The sequence below is a fragment of the Cygnus atratus genome, chromosome 12 (genome assembly GCF_013377495.2).
Source record: "Cygnus atratus isolate AKBS03 ecotype Queensland, Australia chromosome 12, CAtr_DNAZoo_HiC_assembly, whole genome shotgun sequence".
NCBI lineage: Eukaryota > Metazoa > Chordata > Aves > Anseriformes > Anatidae > Cygnus > Cygnus atratus.
The window spans coordinates 14,476,217-14,497,937 of NC_066373.1; the positions used below are offsets into that span (position 1 = coordinate 14,476,217).

At 39.4% G+C, this 21,721-nt stretch overlaps 1 protein-coding gene across 1 annotated transcript in view; it reads left to right on the plus strand.

Annotated features, from left to right (window-relative positions):
* Positions 1–2,476: 2,476 nt before the first annotated feature.
* ESRP2 (epithelial splicing regulatory protein 2) overlaps positions 2,477–21,721 on the plus strand; it is a 44,374-nt gene continuing 25,129 nt past the window's right edge. The window contains exons 1-2 of the mRNA XM_035543374.1: positions 2,477–2,611; positions 3,421–3,549. Of these exons, the coding sequence (XP_035399267.1) occupies positions 2,477–2,611; positions 3,421–3,549 (264 nt within the window). The remainder of the gene's footprint in view (positions 2,612–3,420; positions 3,550–21,721) is intronic.

Genomic DNA, 21,721 nt, shown 5'->3' on the forward strand with positions numbered 1-21,721 from the left:
ATCTGATAATTATAATCAGAATTTTATATGTAATAGGTACATATTAGGGCTATGAAATGGTATCCTCATGAAGGGAGCTATATAGTGGCAGAAGGGTCCTTTTTTTCTGTGAATGTGGCTACAGAAAAAAATTGTGTTTGCATTCATCTGTTCAGATGCTACCTCCCCCCAACCCCTGTGATACACATGCATTTGGGAGGGGAGGAATAGGTTGGGATAAGAGAAGCATTTTTTCTCACACTTGAAGTCCATATATTTTTATAATTCGTATTACTATAAGTGGTAAGAATCATCCCATACACAATTAAGAGGCTGTGAACCCACTTCATTACCTCTCTGTCCAACCAAAAGAAATATAAATGGGCTCTTATTCTACCAAGGCCTTCTAAATATGCATTGATAGAGGAAAATATAGCTGTCATGTAAATTCAGCAGTGCCAGAAAATATACTGCTGAAAACATTTTGAATATGTAAATATATATGTGTTACAGATTAAAGCTGTCATCTCCAAGTGTTTAGGAATTTGCCCTTTCTATAACAATGATGTACCTTCAGGACTACTTCTCGGGCAGCTGCACACGTGAGCAGCAGAGATGACAGCTGAAAGGCATTTAACAGCTATCTTGTAACGTTCAGTGAGCTACACAACTGTGTACTGTGACTTCTCTGCAGTCCCTGCCAGGTAAATACTTGCAATCTGTGAACTCTAAGATTATTCCTATGAGATAGCATCCTTGAACCGTAGGTTACTTTCATTGAAATAAATAGAAATAGTTTTGGTGATGCTGTTAGCATGTGAATTGGTGTTTGCTGAACTAGGTCCTTAATAACTGCTGCTTCATAAGACTTTTAAAAGAGCATAAAAAAAATAACCAATTAAAAAAATTAGCATGTTAAAAGAAGAAAAGAAAATGGGATGTTAATGTTTAAACCCTTCAGATATTCACAGTTAAATTTCCACCTCTGCAGTTTCCCCACGGTAGGCATCAGCAGCTAAATAGTAGCACCCTTTTTCGGTCAGTGAAAACTATTTAAACTCAGGACTGATATTGAATTACAAGTTTAAGAACTAATAAAACAAATATATGTATGATCGATCTAATTTACAATATTTGCCCTTTAAAAATCAGGAGTAACTTATTAATTGTGATAACAGGAAAAAATAGTGAGGCGTTCAAATCATGTTTTTAGCTTTTTTATTGTTACTTCTGCTTGAAAATAGATTTGAGTTTGACAGCACCTCTAAAAGTGTCTGGAGCCACAATGTTACAGATTTCCCTACTGCTGCCATCCAGCAGAAACGCTTAGAGGAGGGTTTTTATAAACTAGACGGCATTTTACCAGTGCGGTCTCACCTGTGAGACAGAAAAGCGAGGAGGTACAGAGAAAAACTGCTCGTCTGCACGGTAGTTAATGCCGGGGCAATAGTTCCTTACTGAGTACGTACAGGACAGAAAATGCAGGGCTTCACATGTCTGCTTTGGAAAACGTCCTAGATACACTATTTCTCAAAACCGAAAGTTATTTCACAAGTTATTTCACCTTTGAAACCTCGTGGAGAACAGGGCCTAAAACTACAAGCTATCCCGCAGGTTACACCGCCCTCCTCTTACAGGTGAGCTCTGGCACCGCCGGCTCGGTCCGTGCACGGCGACCTCGGCAGATGCCATTAATTCGGAGCAGGTGAAGGCTTTCGTTTTGTGCCTTTCAGAGCCAAGGCTCTGTTTTCCTAACCGCACGTGCACACTCTTCAGATTTAAAAAGCAAAAAAAAAACCCCAAACCCAAAAAGCCGGTGCGAGCAGGGGGCTGGTTAAAGCCCCCAGCACCCCCGCCGAACCGAAAGCAGGTAGAGGGACACTTCCTGCGGGTTGGAGAAAGGGAGAGAAAGGGAGTTTGCCTCTCATCTCCCTCAAAAACCAATCAGGCCGGATCAGCCAGGCGTTGAGGCTTCCTCCGTCCCTCCTACACCTTTCCCAGAGACCCAATGGCCTCGTCCCTCCGGGAGATTGACTAGAGTCACATGAGCTGCACCAAGGGCAGGTAACTCAGGAGAGGAGAAGGGGAAGGGGAGAAAAAAAAAAAAAAAAGGAAAAAAAAAAAAAAAAGGCCAAGCTCAGGCTGGGCTTCTGCCATGATGTCAGAGGGAAAGAACCCCACAGCTTGCTAATTTTACCTCCCAATCAGCCCCGGGAAGAAGGAGATCACCGGGAACAGGTAGAGATGCAAGTTTTCTCCATTTTATTTATTTATTTTTTGTCTCAGAAACCCTACCTCCTAAGTAGCTCTTTCTTCTCCTTTTAATATTTTGACTCCTCGTTCTCTCCTTTCCCCTTTGATCACTTGGAGGTAGGGGGTGAACCTTTGCGGGATTTTTTTTGTTCCTTTTTTTTTTTTTGTCTGTTTGTGTGTCTTTTTTTCTTCCTCTTTTTTTTTGACCTCTGCTTTTGATTGTAGTTGTTTCCCCCCTGTGGTCATGACGGCTTCGCGCAGTGACTCTTTGGTGGTGTTGTTTGGGGCAACAGCTGGTGCATATGGGGCTAAACTGGGTTCGGATGAGAGGGAACTAATTCTCTTGGTGTGGCAAGTTGTGGATCTCCCCGGCAAGAAGGTATGGCTTCGACACCCGGTCCGAGGGCGCGTTCCCCGGGCGCAGCCTTTTTTTTTTTTTTTTTTTTTTTTTTTTAAGCTATTTTCCTTCCGTTTGAAGGGAAGAAGCAACTTTGAAAGAAAGCCAGGCCTCTTCCCACCCCCTTCACCTCCCCGGCCCCCTTGGACCATTGGTGGCCCCAAACCTGAGGGCTCCTCGGGGTTTCTGGAGGTGCCAGGGGCAGACTGGGGCTGGGCACCCCTCCTCAGCCGCCTCATGGCACCCGCTGGGCACTTTTATTCTTCTTTTATACAGAAAAATAGCCCCCTGTTTGGATAACTTTTCAGAGAATCTTAAATTCCTCTAATTTTGAGGCTAATCTGAAAAAAAGTTTTTTTTTTTTTTTTTTAAACCTCCCTCCCAAAGCCCTCTCGTGAATAATAATCCCTCAGAGATGAAGGGCTGTAATAAAACAAATGTGGCTATCAATTTCGTGAACAGATTAGGGAAAGCGCCTTAACTTTTGGTGGTCTTCCCTTTACAACGAAAAATTCCCCCAAAACTCAGCTCCAAGCCCAAGCGGCGAGGCCTGAAGCTGCTCCTGTGGCCCTCAGCAGAGAGCACGGCTCTCCTGGGTGGGAGGGAAGGAAACCTAGGCCAAGGGTCTCCATTTCTGAAACCTTTACCAAAAAATGCCTTTTTTTGCTCATCATGATAGTCATTGGGGCAGTGATACTGCACCTTTCTGATTTTTCTGCATTGTAAACGTGTTAAACAGGGCTTGTTTGATTGCTCCTCACTTCTGTCCATCGTTTCTTCAATGTTTTTAGGTAGGGACACTGCACAAATCCCTGGTGAAAGCAGACAATTTGGAGTTAAGTGATCAATGTCGTGAAGTAAGTGGTTTAACACCAGAGGGACTGGGCAAAGCAGAGCCTCTGGACCGGGTTCTTCAACAGGTGAGGCACTGCTCTTTGCAACAGGGGCAATGCAGGGGGAATCTGGGGGCAAGACTCAACTGTCCTGTAAAAGAAATATACTTTCGTTTTGTCTTTCACTGTGAAATCACTTGCAAGTTTTGTGTTTAAAGCTAACCAAAAAAAGACCTGAAGCATTTGAATTGGGAGCCCTGTGATTCTGAAAGTTATGTACAGCACCAGAGTATTTGAGCTCATGCTCTGGTTCTTGGAAGTTTTGGCTTCTGATTATGTTGGTAGGCCTCCTTTTATTCCAAGTGTCTCTTATGCAAGACTTAAATATACATAAATAAATAGTATGATAAACATGATAAATGCAGTACTGATCAAACTTTCAAAATGTAGGTGTCATGTTTTAATCTACAGGTTCTCTGCTATGATGTGTATTAAAATATTAACCTTTTCTTGGTTGTTTTTCTTGAAATTAGTTGAATTCTTCAAAACTATGCTTACATAAAACATCAGCTGTGTTTGTCATATGTCATTCTTCCAAATGAGCTTAATTAGTTTAGTAGGTTTAGTGGATAATGAAGTGATTGATTGTTTCTACAATTTCTGTATTCTACTCTTCGACTAATTTAGTATCACACTAACAGTAAACCTGTAAATTTATATGATCCTTGCACTTCAACATGCCATGAATTACTTTAAAACTTCTAATGCCAGTACTTTGTATGTACTCAGTTCATGAAATTTTGCTTTCTTTCCCTTTTATGCATGCAAAATGTGCTTGAGTGGAAAAATACAATAGTGTGTTTTTGTGGAACATATAAAACTGGCTTTCCACACCTTGCCTGAATCACTTGTAGGTGTGTTTCAGCAAGAAACTTGCTTAGGCAGTAGAACAGGTTCATGTTGCTGTAACTTCTGGTGACACAGAGATAACTTGGCAGACTAGGTCCTAACCCTCTTTGATACTGAATGGTTAACATTTTACTCTGGAGTGGGTACCTTTTAAAACACAAGTTACATATTTCTGTTCTTAAATCTCTCAACATCAGTTGTGGATGGCATTTATTCTACTTGCACAAGTTTTGCTAGACTCTAAAACCAAGAGGCTTTTTTTATTTTTTTTTAATGCTTCAGAATAACCCCTGAGAAAATGTGCAGCTGCAGGTTTGATCTTGTCCCAGATCTTGCACTAAAGACATCTGGAACAGCTTAGCCTAGTACACTCTGTTTACCTTTATAACAGACACACTTTAATTACACTCAATACTTTATGAGAGATTGTATCTTATTGCTGTAAATTGCAATGTAGGTGGGTCTGATTTAGCAAATAAAAGGAAATACTACCTTTGTGTGTAGGTGTGGTAGACTCTTGAAAAACAACAATTTTGCCCTTTTTGTTTGGCATATCTATGCAACCAAATAATGATTTTGCTGTTAATTGTTGGATGCCAGATGTGACGTGGCCAATTCTGTCATAGATGTGCTGGAACACCCTTTACCTAAGATTGGCTCCCTGCACCTCAATGCTTTCTGATTCCATGGGAGTTGGGGAGAATTAATTCATCCTCTCACTTGCAATGTCAGCAAAAGGTAGAATTCTGTATTCTTTTACAGTAGACTCTTTTTCTGCATTTTTAAAGGTAAATCCATTAAATGATTTAACTGCATCGTATATTTTAAGGGTGTCAGGTACTTATTGACACATACGGATTTTTTTCCCTCAGTAAAGTATTTTGATTAGCAAAAGTACTGGTGAGTGAAGTGGTTATTTGAAAAGGAAGTAGACATGTACCTTGATTTGAGATAATGTTGTAGAGTATGTGAAATTAGTTTTCCACACCCTGCTTGGATTGTGGTAGAGAATCTGATGATGCAGCTGAAAATTGCTCACTTTAGCACTCATCTTAATCTTATAAATGAAAGTTTCAGTACCCGCTTCTGGCTTTTGCCTTGGGTTCTCAGTCTCTACACGTAGAGAGGGAAGTAAGAATCCCCAGCCATAAAGCCATTGTAACTTTTACCTGTGCTTCAGAGGTCTCTTCCAACCTCGACCATTTTTTAATTTTTGATTTGGCAATTCATAACTGATAAATGGTAGATCAGCTTCTGTGGGCCTGGAGTTTTCCCACTGACAGCAGAAAACCTCCTGTTACTTTTTAGTTCACTTTCCATGAATGATAGTCTACCAAAAACCTATAGTCTGTGGTTAAATCTTTACTATGCTTGTAACAAAGCACTTAACCAATGTTGCATCATTTCAGTTTTACTTCATATTCTCACAGCATTGCACCTCAGACAACTCATTGCTTGGGTTTGTCTCAAGTATTCTAAAACACTTCTGTTTTCCCCGATGTAATTTTACAAAGAGAGGTTCTGAAGCACAGTGTCCCCTAAATAATCAAGCTTATTTTGTTGTAGTGTATGTTCTGTACATTTTTCTACAAGGTTTTTCATACTGTATTTGTCTAGGCTAACAAGCATTTGATTCCACATACGCTAGTTCATTTATGGGATCCGGCTGTATTTTCTCGTAGCTGATGTGCAATGTTTTGGTAGCTATGTTTTGGGTGGGGAGGAAAGATCCTGTACATGTACAAATACTAGGGAAATAACTGCCACAAGTCATAAAGTGTATGCCTTTTGGAAGCAGTTTGCTTGATGTATTTAGTTCAAAATGGCAGTAATAACTTGTCTGTTGTAGGGCCATTAATGGTGAACATAAAACTGCTGACTGAGATGTGGTGTTGTAATTGAAGAATGCTACTGAGTAGAAAACATGTGAGGGCTTTTTTTTTTTTTAAACAAAGCAAGCAGGAAATCTCAAGTTCAAGTGTATGTTTGGAACTGTTTTGAACCTGTGATGTAAGCCTCTAAGCATGCATTACCTGTAATACTTACTAAAGGGAACAGCGTCCTGCATTTCTTCCTGTAGCACTAGGACATCCTTGCTAGGTTTCTTTGGTCAGATCCTCAAATCATGGGGCTGCCTTATTTAGCATGTGAATTAGAGTTTTCTTTTCTAGAGTTTCTTTTTCTTTTTAGAGCTTTATGGTTTCCCAGTTTCCAAACTTTTAAGGGAAAAAACGTTTTCAAGTTGCTATCTGAAACCTTGCAGGAATGGAAGCTTGTTTTAAAAGAGCAAAACCAGAATGAACTTCACCTTTCTTTCATCCCCATTACACTGTCATTAAAAAGCTGACATCTTCATGTGCTTCTTTGATTATAGCCATAGGGATTCTTAAGCTAAAGATCCAATGCTAAGTTGAAAGTGTTGTGGATTTCTTAATCCTTCCCATACAGAAAACCTGGCTAAATCAGTATGATTTGCCTTAAGACATGTTGCTTTCCTTTTGCAAGGCAATATTTGCATGTCTCCCTGACAAAAGATGGAGTCTAAGAAGAGCTAATAATTTTGGAGAGGTGTCTGCAGTGTTTAGCTGTAATTACCATCCTTCTTTGAACGATATACATGAAAAGGGAGAGGTCTGCTTTTGGACCTATTGAAAGCACCCAAATTTTGTCTGTGGAGTGACATATATGTATGAAAAACTTGTTTGTAAGACTGTCCTAGTCTTGCTGGTCTTTCATCAAACTTTACATTGGATGCAATACATTAGTGATAAATTTAATTCATATTCTTCATCATAGAAAGGCTAACCTGGGCATGTTTTCCCTTCTCAGCTATACCATGCTCAAATTGAAAATACTGAGAGGTTGCCACTTCTTCAGGTGATAGCAAATTACCACTTCTCTAAAGCATGTTCAAATGCCTATTGATTGTTTATGTGAGCTGCAAGAGCAGTTTATTTTCTCAGGTATCAACAAATTCAGCAAGAAACAAGCTGATTAGATGAGCATTTGGAAAGAAAGGGGGGCGGGCAGGGAAGAGGTGGAAGAACCAGTGAATTCCTCTAACCTGATAAACCGGTTGCAACCTTTTTTTTTTTTTTTAAAGAGAAACTTGTTCTGCAGCCTCCTCTTCACAAAGTGCTAGCAGAAAGTTTTCTTGGCTCTCTTTCCAGCTGTCACACCTTCATTTTGGGTAAATGACTTCTGAAATATTTTTTTAAATGTACTTCTGAATCTTCAGACTGGAGGAAAAAAGCCTAAAAATGCACGCTGATTTTTTTTTTGTTGTCTTCAGCTGTTAATCAAAAGACAAATAAATGCAACCCCCCAAAAATGTAGAATAGGAAAAAGGATGTTCAAATGTATATTAGTGGTAATACTGGGCTGTTTTCCTGGAGCAGAAAGCTAATTCTTACTGTTCTGTTACTGTTCTGTTACTGGCTGAAGTTTAGCTAATTCGAGGGAACTAAACAGCACGTAAATTATTTTCGGTCAAAGACATTTCTTGAAACTGATCACAACCTGAATTTTATTTATTTATTGGGACAGTGGTGGGTCTTCCAATTTGAGATTGTTTGGTGACTATATTGGCCCGATATAACTTTTGGCAGAGTCTGCTTGGAGTTTTGAAGTGTTTGCTGGGTCTGAGTTCTGAAGTTTTGGAGCAGGTGTTTGGCAAACCTTTGGCAAGTGTTACTGAGCAGGCTGTTCTTTCCACAGCAAATATTTAGGGTGTAGTTTCACAAGATTTGGCTTCAGCAGCAAAGCCAGCTTCTTGCCCCTGCACCATGCTTTGCCATCCTTTCTGTTGTGTCAGTAAAGTTCTTTATGAGGCCGTGCTGTAAACAGGATCGCTGAAATGAGCAGGTAGGGTGGGAACTTGTAAGCTGCTTTGCTGTCCAAGCTCACATCCCATGAAACTACACCCTTTGGTTGTGTTTTCATGATCCAACATGTTTGGTGATACCAGCTTAAAGTACTTCTGCCCCCACATCATGCTCTCGAGCTGCAGTTGCACAAAAATTTTTCAGTAGCACCTTTCACTAAGGTGGTACTTACATGGACCTCCCTCTCCTGCTTTGTGCCAATACAAAGGTCTTGGGGGCTGCACATTAAACTGGAGCAAGGCCCAGTGCTGAGTTCAAAAACAGCTCTGGTCTGGAGCAGTTCTGTTTGATGTGCAGCGAGGCAGATTAGGTGGTTAGCTGCTGAGGGCAGCCGTGGCACCAAGGTGTGGACATACTGTGTTTGAAATGAGAGAAATGTTTTAAGGCAGCCTGGCTACCAAACAGCTTGTACTGTGAAACTGTGGCCTTGGTTTGGCACCAGCAGTAAGTGATGAGGATGCCCCGGCACACACAAGGTGGCCTTCAGGTTGTCAGGGCAGGTGAGACACAAACACCTCTTACAGAAGGGCTGAGAGGGCTGTGAGCAGTCTTATGCAGGGTTCTTATTATAAGCATCTAATAACTTCCAATTTCCATTAATAAACCTAGCTTAACATTAGTTAAAATGTTTGATACCTAATATTGGATAACTGTCAGTCTTTATGGTAGGGAAGCAAAGGTGCGGTAATGCCTCCTGTAACTGCAGGCTGTTGCAATATGGAATTTCTGTTTAGCAATGAAAATGGACGGCAAACTCTCATTAAAGAGCCCTAGTTGTAGTTCTGTTGGTGATAGTGTAGGATTTTTTTTTGCCATTACAAATCCTCTGTGCTACTCAGTTCCCCTGTGTTATGATTATAACACACACCTGTTCTCCCAAAAACTATAGAGTTAATACCAGAAACAGTCCCTCTGTTATATACCTACTTATGTATGAGTATAATATATATATTATATAATGAATGCATTTTTTATTGGCAGCATTTATGTTCTGTTAGCTTTTATGGAAAAACAATATAACTATTTTCTCTGAAGGCTGCAATGCTTTCATCAGAACTCCTTGAGTATTTATTTAAACCTTGCTTTGTTCCTGTATTTAGGTACATTTCACTTTAGATTCACCAGAGAATTAAAGGCATTTGTCTAAAGCTGCATATTACTTTCTCTGAAAGCATAAAAATGTGGTATTTCCAGTTAGCTGTGCTACTTCTTTCTCCTCTTAATTTTAAGGGAAGTACCATATTCATTAGAAGTGAATAATTTGGCGCAGTGGTTTGAGGATTAGCTGGAGCAGACTTTTTATGGTAGTGGATGCTGCTGCTTCTTCTGGTGAAGTTAAAACATTAGCATTAAGTCTCTTACTATGTCTGGATGGACTAGCATATATAGAAAAATAAACGTTCCTATGACATGTTCAGAATAGCTCGAAAGCTTGAAATACCTGTCTTCACACAATGTGAGGTTGTGCAATGTTTAAAGCTGTGTCACTGGCACACTGCAGTATTCTCACTACTATGATATTATACCTGAATACTTTAATTTCTCTTGAAATTGTACTTGCAACTTTTTTATATAAGTCATTGGAAGATGGTAAAACAAAGGGTAGAAGCCTTTTAATACAAAGATTGCAGCTGGTGAATACATGATCCTCAAAGTTTTTGAACTTCTTTCTTATGACTTGCTGTAAATAGCTACTGGAAAAAGTCCCTGGAAACGTGTTAATGAACTGGTTTTGGGGTTTCAAAAGTGGCTGAGCAATAATGAGGAATTATAATAATTATGAGGAATGAAGGATTTGGATTCTACCATTTTAATAATAAAAACGTATGCGATGTCTCCACCAGTTCTTACACGTTAGCAGGGAAGCAGTTTACAAAGTTTGGTGTGGACGCTGTGTTGTCTGCAAACCTTCACTGTTTCTCTCTTCCTTAGGTAAGAATTAATCTGATTCTTGTCACAGCTTTTGAGAGGGCTGCACAGTTCTTGCATCAGTGTGTTGGTTTGCTCAGAGCTTTAAAAACAAAAACAAAAAACAAACAAGAAAAACAAAACACCCTTAAGTTATATGCAGAAGGTCTTGCATATGTAAGTGCTGCCCAATGAGGACAACACCTCTGTCAACGTGTTGCAGCACTTCTTTGCTGAACATCCAGGTTTAAGAGTGACACACGGATGCTGACAGGAACTGATATTGCCAGCAAAGCAGTGTTGTGGCCAAAGCTATAAAAATGCTGATTGGAATTTGATTTATTTGTAAGTAACAACTTAAATAATGTCAGCCCTGTTTCATTTTATGCTTCCTGTGGTTAAAATTGGAACTCCTGTATCTTTCAGTTAGAAATATAATAATGTCTCTCTTCCCTACATTGGTATCTGTGGCATCTAAAGTTTATGAACATGATTGGTTTTTCTATCCTTCAGTCTTTCTGGGGTACTCAACCAGCAGGCTACAGTGGAAACATTGTATATAGATGGAACTATTTTATTCTCTTTTTTAAAGAACTAGGCTCCTGTGGTGATGTTGGACACCGTTTAGCTTAAAAGAAAAAAGTTATGTCACTAGAGCTCTAGGGCGGCCTATGGACTGTCTGTATTATCATTCTGACTGAGTTGAAACCAAAGCTAATTAGTGGTGTTTTTGTTCTGTTTCTAATTCTAGAGAAATTTAAGCATGTTCTTTATCATTTAAATGAATTGTATAGATGTTTGCAGTGTGTGAAATCAAATGTGTTTACATAAATTAAGACACAATTATGTCCCTGATAAGTAATTCTGTTGCAGTGAATTCCACTAAAAGTAAAGTAGAGCTAAATTATGCAAACAGGAAAATAAAAGTGCAAAAACCATTGTGGAGGTTTTCCTTTGTAAGTAGATGTTGTTGTAACTGTGTTCCCAAATACCTAAAAGTTAGTTTAGGAGTCATTTGGGGTGAAGAGAGTCACAAAACAGTGTATAATACATCAAATATCTTGAATCAAGTAACTGTCAGACTGGGGGAAGATGCACAAGTTTGAGAACTGGAAAATATGTTATAGTTGCAAGAATGACTGCAACAATGAAAGAGTTTGGGAGTTTCCTTGCTTTTAGTGTACTAGCCACTGTCATTCCTTACAGCACAAACTGTGACAGGATGAACTTTTGCTTATTGTAAAGCTTGTGAAAAGACACCAGGTAAATGTGCAAGGCAGAAGAGAACTGTTGCTCCTGTGGTATACTTAAAGAAACAAAAACTATAAATCACCTTCCACTCCTCCCTTCAAATCTCAGACACAAAGAATTGATCACAAGGAGCTGTGTGATTTGCTTCACTTCATATTCTATGCAGCTCACATGATGCTTTGTCAGTGATAATGCTTTGAAAACAAGACACTACATGGAAAAGAGAACGCAGTTCTTTAAGAGGAAGCAACATCTAAATAATGCCCCTGTTACTGTTCTAGTTCTTTATTGGGGGGGTCTGAATCCCTTGGAAGGCCAAATGGAAGTTCTGATCTTACTCAGTAGTAGACTACTACAATTATTAGAGATAATCATTTCACTTATTTTCATTTTTCCCTTTCTCAAACATAATCAGTTCTTGATGTGTGGGGTTGCTGCTCTAATCTGTGACTTCAAAATTTCAGAGTTTAAAGGCAAGTTGGCCTAGGGATCTACTTCTTTTTATTTTCATGAAAGCACGTTGAACAAGAAAGGGAAAACTCAGCAGTTTTGTGAAAGCTTGACTTTTCTGCTGATATTTATAAGGGTATGAGCAAGGATCACTTGGATTCCATTACAAGATAAGATGCTTCCTGGATCTCAAGTCCATTCAGGGCAGTCCATGCTTATGGTATTCTACTGTATTTGGTTAAAGGAATGAGAGAGAATCTCATTCAAAGGAAACAAAAATGTGGATAATATGTATACCATCTTCTTATAATTCCCATTTCCTTGGACATTACTGCAAAAACAACCTGAAAAACAAAACCAAACAAAAAAAAAGGGGGGGGGTGGGGGAAGAAGTTTTAATTTTTAAGGCATTGGCAATTCTCCTACAACTGGTTAAGCTTACACTACAAACAATGAGGTAGTGTTGAGTAAATAGAGCGGTACCATGCATTACAGTCAATAGAGCCGGTGCTAAAGATCACATTGCTAATGAAAGTTTGTCCTTGAAACAGAAGTAAGAGGGAGTGGGGGAGGTATAGAACGCAGAGAGAACTCATGCTTAAACTAAGATTTTAGGAAATATTACAGTCACAGTATATGAATTAAAACCTAGAGTTTGGAAAGTCTGTTCAACCTTTTCTTTCAGGCTGCAATGACTTGCTCTGTGAGTTGAACTGATAGCAAACAGCCAATGAGGAGTGTGAGGCACCGCTGTAGTCCTACTTGAAATATAGGTAAAAGGTTGACAGAATATGGATTTTTTTTGCAAATATTCAAAGTTTCCTGTAAGAGCTATCTTTTGTTTAAAGATAGACTTGTGAATAACCTACACAAACAAATGCCTAGGTGATCTGTAAGATATGCATCTTTTTTGCATGTTGTTTGTTTTTGCTGCCTAATGGCCTCTTTCTTATAGGTTAATTTAAACTTGAAAACTGCTTACTTTTTCTCAGTGTTTCCTTGTTGTTCAGTTACCTGACACATAATGCAGCACTAAAGCAAGTGTAGAAACTGTGCATTTCCTACACTGCAGGAATGGGCTTCTTTTGTCTCAAACAAGGCTAACTTCTAGTAGCTTGTTTGTAGAGTTCCATGCACATTTCAGCACTCTCTCTTATTAAAACAGATTGTGTTTTTGAAGATAAAAGCTGTGACCTGATTGCTGTGACATTTAGGTGGCCTGAACCATGGTCTTACTTTTTATGCTTAATGCATTACCTGAATGAGATGCTGTAGATATGATAGCTGGAAAGCATGCAAATAATCTGGTATTGCAAACTTCTATGTCAGAAATAATTAATCAGAAATGGTCATAAAATGCTCAAGTGGCATGGCTTGGACAGATCTTTGTCTTGACAGAAGGTTAGGTTTTTGCATTCTTTCCAAGGAAAAACTAAAACTTTTAAGCAGCTGTTTTTTCTGTTGTAGCAGAGAGACCCGCACCCAATTAAAATGACCCAAAGAAATAATGTAGCCACTTCACACACTTTATTATAGTTTTGAGTAACAACAGTGTTTTCTATGCTCTACAGGCTGGCAACGGACAAAGCATGACAACCATTGCTTCATTTATGTTTTTCATATTCTACCTGTTGCTGAACCATGCTTAGAAAAAAAAAAAGCTTTCATGTAGAATGTTAATGGTAGGTTAGCCTCATCTAAGCTGAACTTACAGCCCCTTCATGTATCTGTGGAAAAAAATATGGCCTATTTTAAAGTACTTGTTGAATGGGAAGGATATAATAAACTTGAATACCTTCTGGTTTTCTCCCTCAAACCTTAACTGTCATTATAAGAACTATATATGGGCTGTGCATCTCCCTCACCACTCTGTGGTGACCAGTGTGATGGCAATGAGGAGGACAGTTATTTCCTGAAATTTCAACTTCCCAGCACCAAAGCCAAAGATAAAAAATGGATATTTTCAAATAGCTTTAAAAATATATATCCTGTCTTTTTCTCTTCTGGCTGTTTTGAAGATTTGTAATGTTTGAAATTTTATGGCAGAACTCCACAATCAGATGATGTTTGAGACCAACTCGGCTATCTTTGTTGCTACCAAGCTTGTGCCATTTGTGGTTAACTAGTTTTTTTGTAGGATAAGAGTTTGTGTCTATGCAGCCACCTAATGTAGATGAAGCTGTTTTGAAAGAACATCAGAAGCAGCAGGATATGTGGTGCCTGGCTTGCTCTTGAAGCTTTCTGCAGGAAAGGATATAAAATGACAAGATAGTAGGTAGTGAGAAGTGCCGTATCCTGCAGCTCCTTGAGATCAAGGTGAACAAATCTGTTCTTACACTTTCAAATTCCAAAGGTGGATGGAAACTCTGCTGGATTGCTCACATGTAAATATACTGGACTATCTCAGGTACACTTATTGTGGCCATTCTGATTGATTACTCCATTATTAAATGCAGTTTGAGCACCTTTATACTGTCGGTGATGGGTGACTTGACTGATCATACTGAGCACTGTTATGCTGTCTTTGGCATGCTGGAAATGAAACCCATGCCTTTGTCCAGGGTAGTTTTCACTCACTAAGTAATCTCAGGCATTAGTGTTCAGCAGAGCAAAAAATTGCTTTTCTTTTAATAGAAGAAATCAAACTGGCAATATAGTTTCCTAGAATTTTTAGTGAGTGGGCCTGAGCTGCCTGTGTCACTTGTGCTAGTTTCCTCTGCAGAGAGATAAAGCCAAGGGGCAACTTCTTTTTCGTGAATAGTACCTAAATACAGTACCTTTTCCTATGCTGCTAGGGGAGGAGAAAAAAAAAAAAAGAAAAAACTTGCCTGGAGCTTGTTGGCTTACGCTTCTTTTTTTCTTCCAGCAGTTTCAGTACAAGGTCACCATGTATCCATTATCAGCCATGTGGAATAGCAGCTAACAGGTCAACAAAGGCAAGGGCTTACTATAGGATTCTCTGTTTAAAAAGTTACCTAGAACAATAAAGGGTTATCATACTTGTAAATACTGCTGAAATGCAGTCTACACACTTCCCCAGTAGTATTGACATGCTTTAAATTCCACCATTGCATGGGTAAGGCTGGCATTATCACCAGGACTTGAAGAGGGAAGGAGCAGAAAACTGCCCATGGAGAGTATTGTAAATAAATGTGAAACCCTTGAAGGTGTAGGATCTGAGGCACAATGTCGAGGTGAAATTATTTTCCAAAGTTGCCGTTGTCGGGGTATGTTGTGTGTGTGTCCAAGCTTTGTATACCAAACCAATGATTAGTTACTCTTGAGATTTCTCATGCCTGTAAGTTTAAGGGAGGCTTCAGGGCTGCTGGACATTTGTTTTTCAGTGGTGCTCCAATCTTGTTTTTGTTTGGTGGCAGAAAATTTCTTTTCACCAAATTTGGTTGCATCTCACCCCTGCCCTCAAGACACACACAAACCTCCATGTATACTACACTATGGTAGCCTTAGTGTAGCTGTGGAATGGGCAATACAAAGAGTGCAAAGAGATGTGAGAATCACAGAATGGCTGCAGTTGGAAGGTACCTATAGATGGTTTCTAGTGCAACCCCTTAAAGCAGAGGCAGCTAGAGCAGGTTGCCCAGGGCCAAGTCCAGTTGGGTCTTGTATATCTCCAGAGATGGAGACTCTGCAACTTCTCTGGGCAGCCTGTTTCAGTTTTCAGACACTTTCAATCCCTTTTTTCAGGAACAGCACCCCTGCAACTATATGTTTGGTTTTAGCTGTTCTCTAGCAATAAATTGTAGAGGGCTCTCTGTAAAATCAGGCTCTGAGGCAAGACTTGGAATATCTTTGCCTGTTGAAGCAGAAGGTGTAGTAGAGCATCTTCAGAGAGGTGGCGTTTTGGGTTACCATTGGTGTTTTATGCTTCTCTTACCAGCAGGAAGACAGTTCATTATTATATGGTCCGTGCTGCAAGCAAAGAACAATCCATGGCAAAGGCCTAAAAGACAGTCTAAAGCTCTAATGTAGTGACTTACAGTAATGTGTAATAAGTAATGATATTTTTTGGACATAAATGAATTTGGATATCAAACATGGTGGTAAATAGTATGGCTTTAGTTGAGGCATTTGGGATGCTTATTGCAAAGTGCTGGTATGAAGTCTTAATATGCAAAGCATGTGGTTTCTTTGCTAGGAGAGCTACAATTAGGAAGCAACTTGAATACCTTCTTCAATTGACAATTCATCTATGGCAAAGTAGGGAGGGTATGCATGGAAGTGGACTTGTGCTTCTGGATTGAGAAAAATGCTTTGTGTTGTCGCTACTGAAGTTGTTTCTACAAAAATGCTATATGTGTGTGTGTCTGTGGATTTTAGTGTTAATGGCATGTTTTGGTAGATAAATTCCATTTGAGAATCCGTCTGATAGACTGAACTGTAGTTCTGAAACTTCATTATACTAATAAAATGAAAATGCAACAATTTTCAGGACCTAAAGCGAAGCCTTGAGAGGTATTGTGAACTAAAATTTAGAAACATTATAACTTCATAAATTTAGACTGCCTGAATTATTAGACATGCAAACACAAAAGTTCAGCTGATCTGATTTTTATAATTTGTGTCACTCTGCATAATTCTATACACAACCACATGCAGGTGCATACATCTGTATATAGGAGTCACCTGTCTATGATGGAGTCCTTGCTGTCCTATACTTTCTAGTAATTCATTGCTGGAGAAGGTCTCCTATGTAGGTAAAATAATTTCTTTGTGAAAGAGATCTAAAGGAGTTCTCCGGCTTAAGCTTTGCATAGAGATGCATGCTTATCAGAGTGGAAACTTATTCTTCATTTCTTCAAATAAATGGGGGGTATAACATGCTTAGCAAACTTTCCAGGTTTTAGCAAAAGGGAACAGCTCAAATGTGTGCGCCTAAGATAGAACTTCTTATTTCAAACTGTGTATCTTAAAAATATGTGGATTATATCTTTGCTGTTTCTCTAGGACCATTGTATACTAGTCATGTGAATTTCTTAAGCTCAAGGGAGTACGTTGGAATATATGAACTTAGGTGAGCCAAAATAACTTTTCTTCTAAGTAATTTCTGAAAGCGTTCCTTTTAATAATGACCAAAAGATGTCACTCCTGTATACGTTTTTTTTAGCAAAGCAGCAGTTAATCTCCTCTACAAATAGAAAGCCCTGACAGTAGGATGTATGTGTGTATGCATGCATGTGTGTATAAAAATGGGGCTCCACACCTGTTTTGCAAAGGACTGATCTAGAAGACACGGTTACAGTTTTTTTGACAGGCTTTATACAGAATCACAAATGACCTGTTGGTCTCTGTCTTAATTTTTGCCTAGACCAGGTGTGACTTGTCTTCTCACAGCCAAAAGATGTCAAAATGAGTACTTCTTAAGAAGTCAATTTGGCAGAAACTTGATCGTGTATCCATGTGTAATCAAAATGTAACCTCTGGGTAATTCACTAGCATGCTGTTGATATCACTGATCTGAAACCATGTCCTCACACAGCGAGTGCCATGTAATACCTACATGGGGATATAGAGGCATGTCTAGCCTGAGCATGGCACAAAAGCTAAGCTACTTTCTGGAAGATGATTCTGTCCAGAGTTAAATTGCAAAGATGCCTTTAATTCTGAGGCTTTGTGAACGATTTTATGTCTAGACTGGTGCTGTTAGCTGTGACAGGTTAGCAGGGCTAACAGAAGCAAAACAGAGAAACTTTTGTGCCTTATTAACAGAAAGGATCCAGTTCTGAAGAAGCACTAGGAGCAGGTCAGATGAGTAAGAAGCAGCCAAATTTTCTGTTATTTCTCAGAGGTGAACGAAGGAGAGAACCCCACAGGGTATCTTGGGTTCAGATACAGCTTAGCTGACAGCATGGCTGGGTTCTGCAGCTGCCTGCTCCCTGCTTCATTGCCATGCCAGCCACAGTGCAGAGACAGCGGCCTTTCTCAAGGATGAGAGCTATTTTTAGTTAGGGAAATGGGAATATCCAAATAGCCAGTAGTTTATTTTAGTGCTTCGTGCATCATAGCTATTGAAAGAGCTTACTGAGGAATCTTAAAGTTTCCCTGTGATCCCCAGCTTTGTTCAGTTAAGGCTACATGGAGAAGGGGGCTGTGTCGTTTCAGCCACTGGGGATTCATTTGCAGAAAACACAGCAGCTTGTGCTGGCTTTCGTCCAGCTTTGCTGCTGGCGAAACATGTCTCTTTGCTCTCTTTGTACTCTCAGCTACAAGCCCCGGATCCTGTAGAGCCAGTTTTTCAGACGGGTGTTCCACCTCTCTCCTTCCCTCTCACCACCTTTTCCCTACGAACTGTTTTAGGTTTCAGGGAGGTAAACGTACAGGGCAGCCTGCTCGATTCTTTCTTCTTTGTTCAGTTTTTAATCTGTGTGGTGAACTATTGAACGTGTCCCTTTAAATGTGGAATGATTCATCAGAGCCCTAGCAGAGGCTGACCTGGTGGAATAAGCAGCACAGGGTGATGCCTCTGCACTGTGGCTTTTGCAGGCTAAATGAGGGCTGGCTGCAAGATGCAAAGAGTGGTAATTAACGCTGTATAACTCAGTTCATATGAAATGACTAGATTAACAGGAGCCATAGGGTGTGTGAGCTTGGTGGAGGAAGCCTTAAGGTGGGGCAGCTTTGCATGCTAAAGTGGGGCAGCTCTATGGAGAGCAGCATGAAGGTGAATGATGGGAGGTAAATAGCTGAGATGGGTTTTATTAGTGGAGTTAAGGAGACGTGGATGGAATTTATAAAATGACAGACTTGTGGACAGGTTGCTGAATATGTGAGACAGAAAACTCTAATGTAAATCTGGCACTGGTCTTAACTTGTCCTGAGCTTGCTATATGTTGGTGTATGACTGTTCTGGGTTGCCTTTTGAGGTGCTGCCTTGTATTTATGGTGAAAAAAAAAAAAAAAAAAAGGCTGAAGATGGCTTTTCAGCAGGAACTTGTAATCACTGAATTTACATTTTAACACAGCTTTATGAATGCATGTGCACTGGTTGCTTTAACTCCTTCTGAACATATGTGATAGGCTGTATCTGCTGCCTGAAAGCCTTACAGGTCTGATGTAACCTACAGGAACAATAGCTGGTCTCCAGCTATGCTTTTATACTTAACCTTTTCAGAATTTAAGACATCTCATGTAGATGAAAGAAGCCAGTTCAGACTAATCTGAAAAATCTGACGTTCCTCTGTGGCAGAGTTATGCCTGCTATTTTGCCTCGTGCTTTTTTTCTAGGTGAATCTTCCCTTTCACAATGCTTTGCCTCGTTCCTCTATGTGGTTAACCCATGTGATAGCGAGGCTGGTTTGGATGGGAAGGGTTGTTCGTGACTCCTAACTATTCTTCCCACACTCCTTTTGACCTATTTTGGGGAGCACACCCCAAAGTTTGGAAAAGATTGTTTTCAAAATAGAAATTTCTAAATAAGCATTCAGCAAGGCCTGTCAGTCCTACGGCATTTTATCTGGGGCACTCTAAAATGTTAACATCTACTAGTAAGAGTAGATGATTTCAAACCCCTAATATGGGACAATCTACTTGTGAAAACAGTGTTGAAATTTATCACTAACACTTATTGCATATGCAGTACAAATAATCTGTCTCAGTTAAAAATAAAAACAAATGCTGCCTTGTGTCTTTTTTAAAACTTAGTAGACTTTGAGTATTTGGTTTATCTGTGTACTTGTGTAATGTTACACTTGATGTCTTCTCACCAGGGGCTTCTGAAAATAGTTGTGCTGTATATCTGACTTTTCAGCTGTACGTTGTATGGGAAATGATCTGAAGAAAATAATGTGAATATTCCAGTGCAGCAGTCTTGATTTTTTTTTTCTTGCCAGTTTATCTGATGCCATTTGGCCTGAGCACTCCCTCTCTTGTCCAAACATTTTTTCTACTTTTGTTTTCTAATTTGAAGGCTTTTCGAACTACAGTTGTTATGCTTTACAAATCAAATGAGGCTGCATGCATTTCCTGCTTCTCTCAAAATGTGTATGGGGGATTTCTTCTTGCATCTTATTAAAACAGCTCTCTAATTGCACTTTTGTTATGTGGGCTCTTGCACATCTTCAGAAGCACAGGGTACAAAGTTGAAGGTTTGAGGAGTGTTTTATTATTGCTCATCAGTAAGGCTCTGCTTCCTTTTGGCAAGAATCCCTGTACACCTTCGGGAGGCTAATTAATACCTATTCCCATTTCCAATCCCTTCTTACAAATACTTGCTTTTTTATTGTGCTCAGAAGTTAAAGCATGAAGGTGTTGCATTTAGTAAAAAGACAGTTCTCCTGTCTGTTATGGTGAGAATATTTGTTGCTGGCCTGTGACTGTGGCAGGCCCTGTAACCGCTTTTCTGAAGTGGTTCATGTGGAATTTTGTTCTTTTTGTGGTGTTTACACATCAGCTGAGGTATTTGGAGCACTCTCAGATCTCAATTTTCTGATTTTTAAATTATTCCTAAACAGTGACTTGCTTTATGGCCTCAGGTTCTCCAAGTCTTCAGCTTGTGGTAGGAACCTGAAGTAGCAACTGGGAGGAAACTGGCTTTCTGAATCTGCAAGAATGAGAAAATATAAATATATGTATATAATTATTTATTTTGGTGGATTCATGTGTTTTTTGATAGTGTGCTGTGATAGAACTGCATTAAAAAGGAACAGGGGGAATATTTCACCCCTTTAAAAGTATCAAATACCTTCTGTTTCTATATAAAATGAATTTTAATATAGTTTAATGTCATATGTGTGCAAATGAAGCAACTCGCACAAGATGCTGATGAAGTGCCTCTCCCTACTCAGTGTTGCCCCATCAGTTCTCTGTCTAGGGGGATTTAGGAGCCACTACTACAGCATTACCCCAAGTGGCAGTGGAACGCTGTTAGCCTAGACAAGGGCCAGAATTGGATTTGAGCAGTTACTTTGAATTAAACCCTGGGTAGTCTTGTCTCTGCTAATTCATGTCCAATACAAGATTGCTCCCTTGTGAGCCTTACCTTTGGGACATAAATGCTACAACAGTCGTTCAGAGTTAACACTGTGTAGCTGTGGGAGCAGGTCATTAGGATGTTGTCTCTCTAAGCAGAGAACGTAACATGTTGCATGTGTTGATAATGAAACAAACCAACTCTATTTTTCCTCATACACAGGTTAAAAGATAGTAGAAATATATCTTTGGAATTGCAGATTTGTTCTAATTTGTTCGGGGGAGACGAAGGGAGGTTATTTTTCAGTGGATGTCTACTGCATCACGTTGTTAATTGTTGCTTTGTTTGTGATCAGATGTTTTCCTGGGAGGGAGTAGCATCAAGAGAGAAGCTTAGAATAATTATATTTGTCCCCTTGAAAGTTAGCTAACAAGTTGCTATTTATTGATTTGATAAGTGTAGCTACTATACTGCATTAGTGTTAAATTCCCTGCTTATAATAGTCAACTGCTATGGGCTAATAAAAGACTAGGAACTGTTGTCCAAGGATGGAAAACAACTTTGAGCAAGACACAGATGGAGCCCTTTTCTCTTGAGAATTAACCTGTTGGGGATTATCTATCCTACAGGCAGGGAATAACTTTGTTTTAGCTAATGTTAGTAATGCTGTATCTCTGGAAAAATTTTCGTTGTCCTAGATCCGACTTCATTATAATTTCACTGTTGAAGTTGTCAGACCACAATTTGTTTGGCTTTTCTTGACATACAACTTCCAAAACATTAGTAAATCCAAATGGGTAGGTGTTTTTTTTTTTCTTTTAGAAGTACAAATCAAAATGAAATATTAAGGACAAAACTAAAGTCAAACGTGGCATAGGTGAAGAAAGCCTATTGCACAATCAGTACTGTGGTTTATCTTGAAATGTTGTGT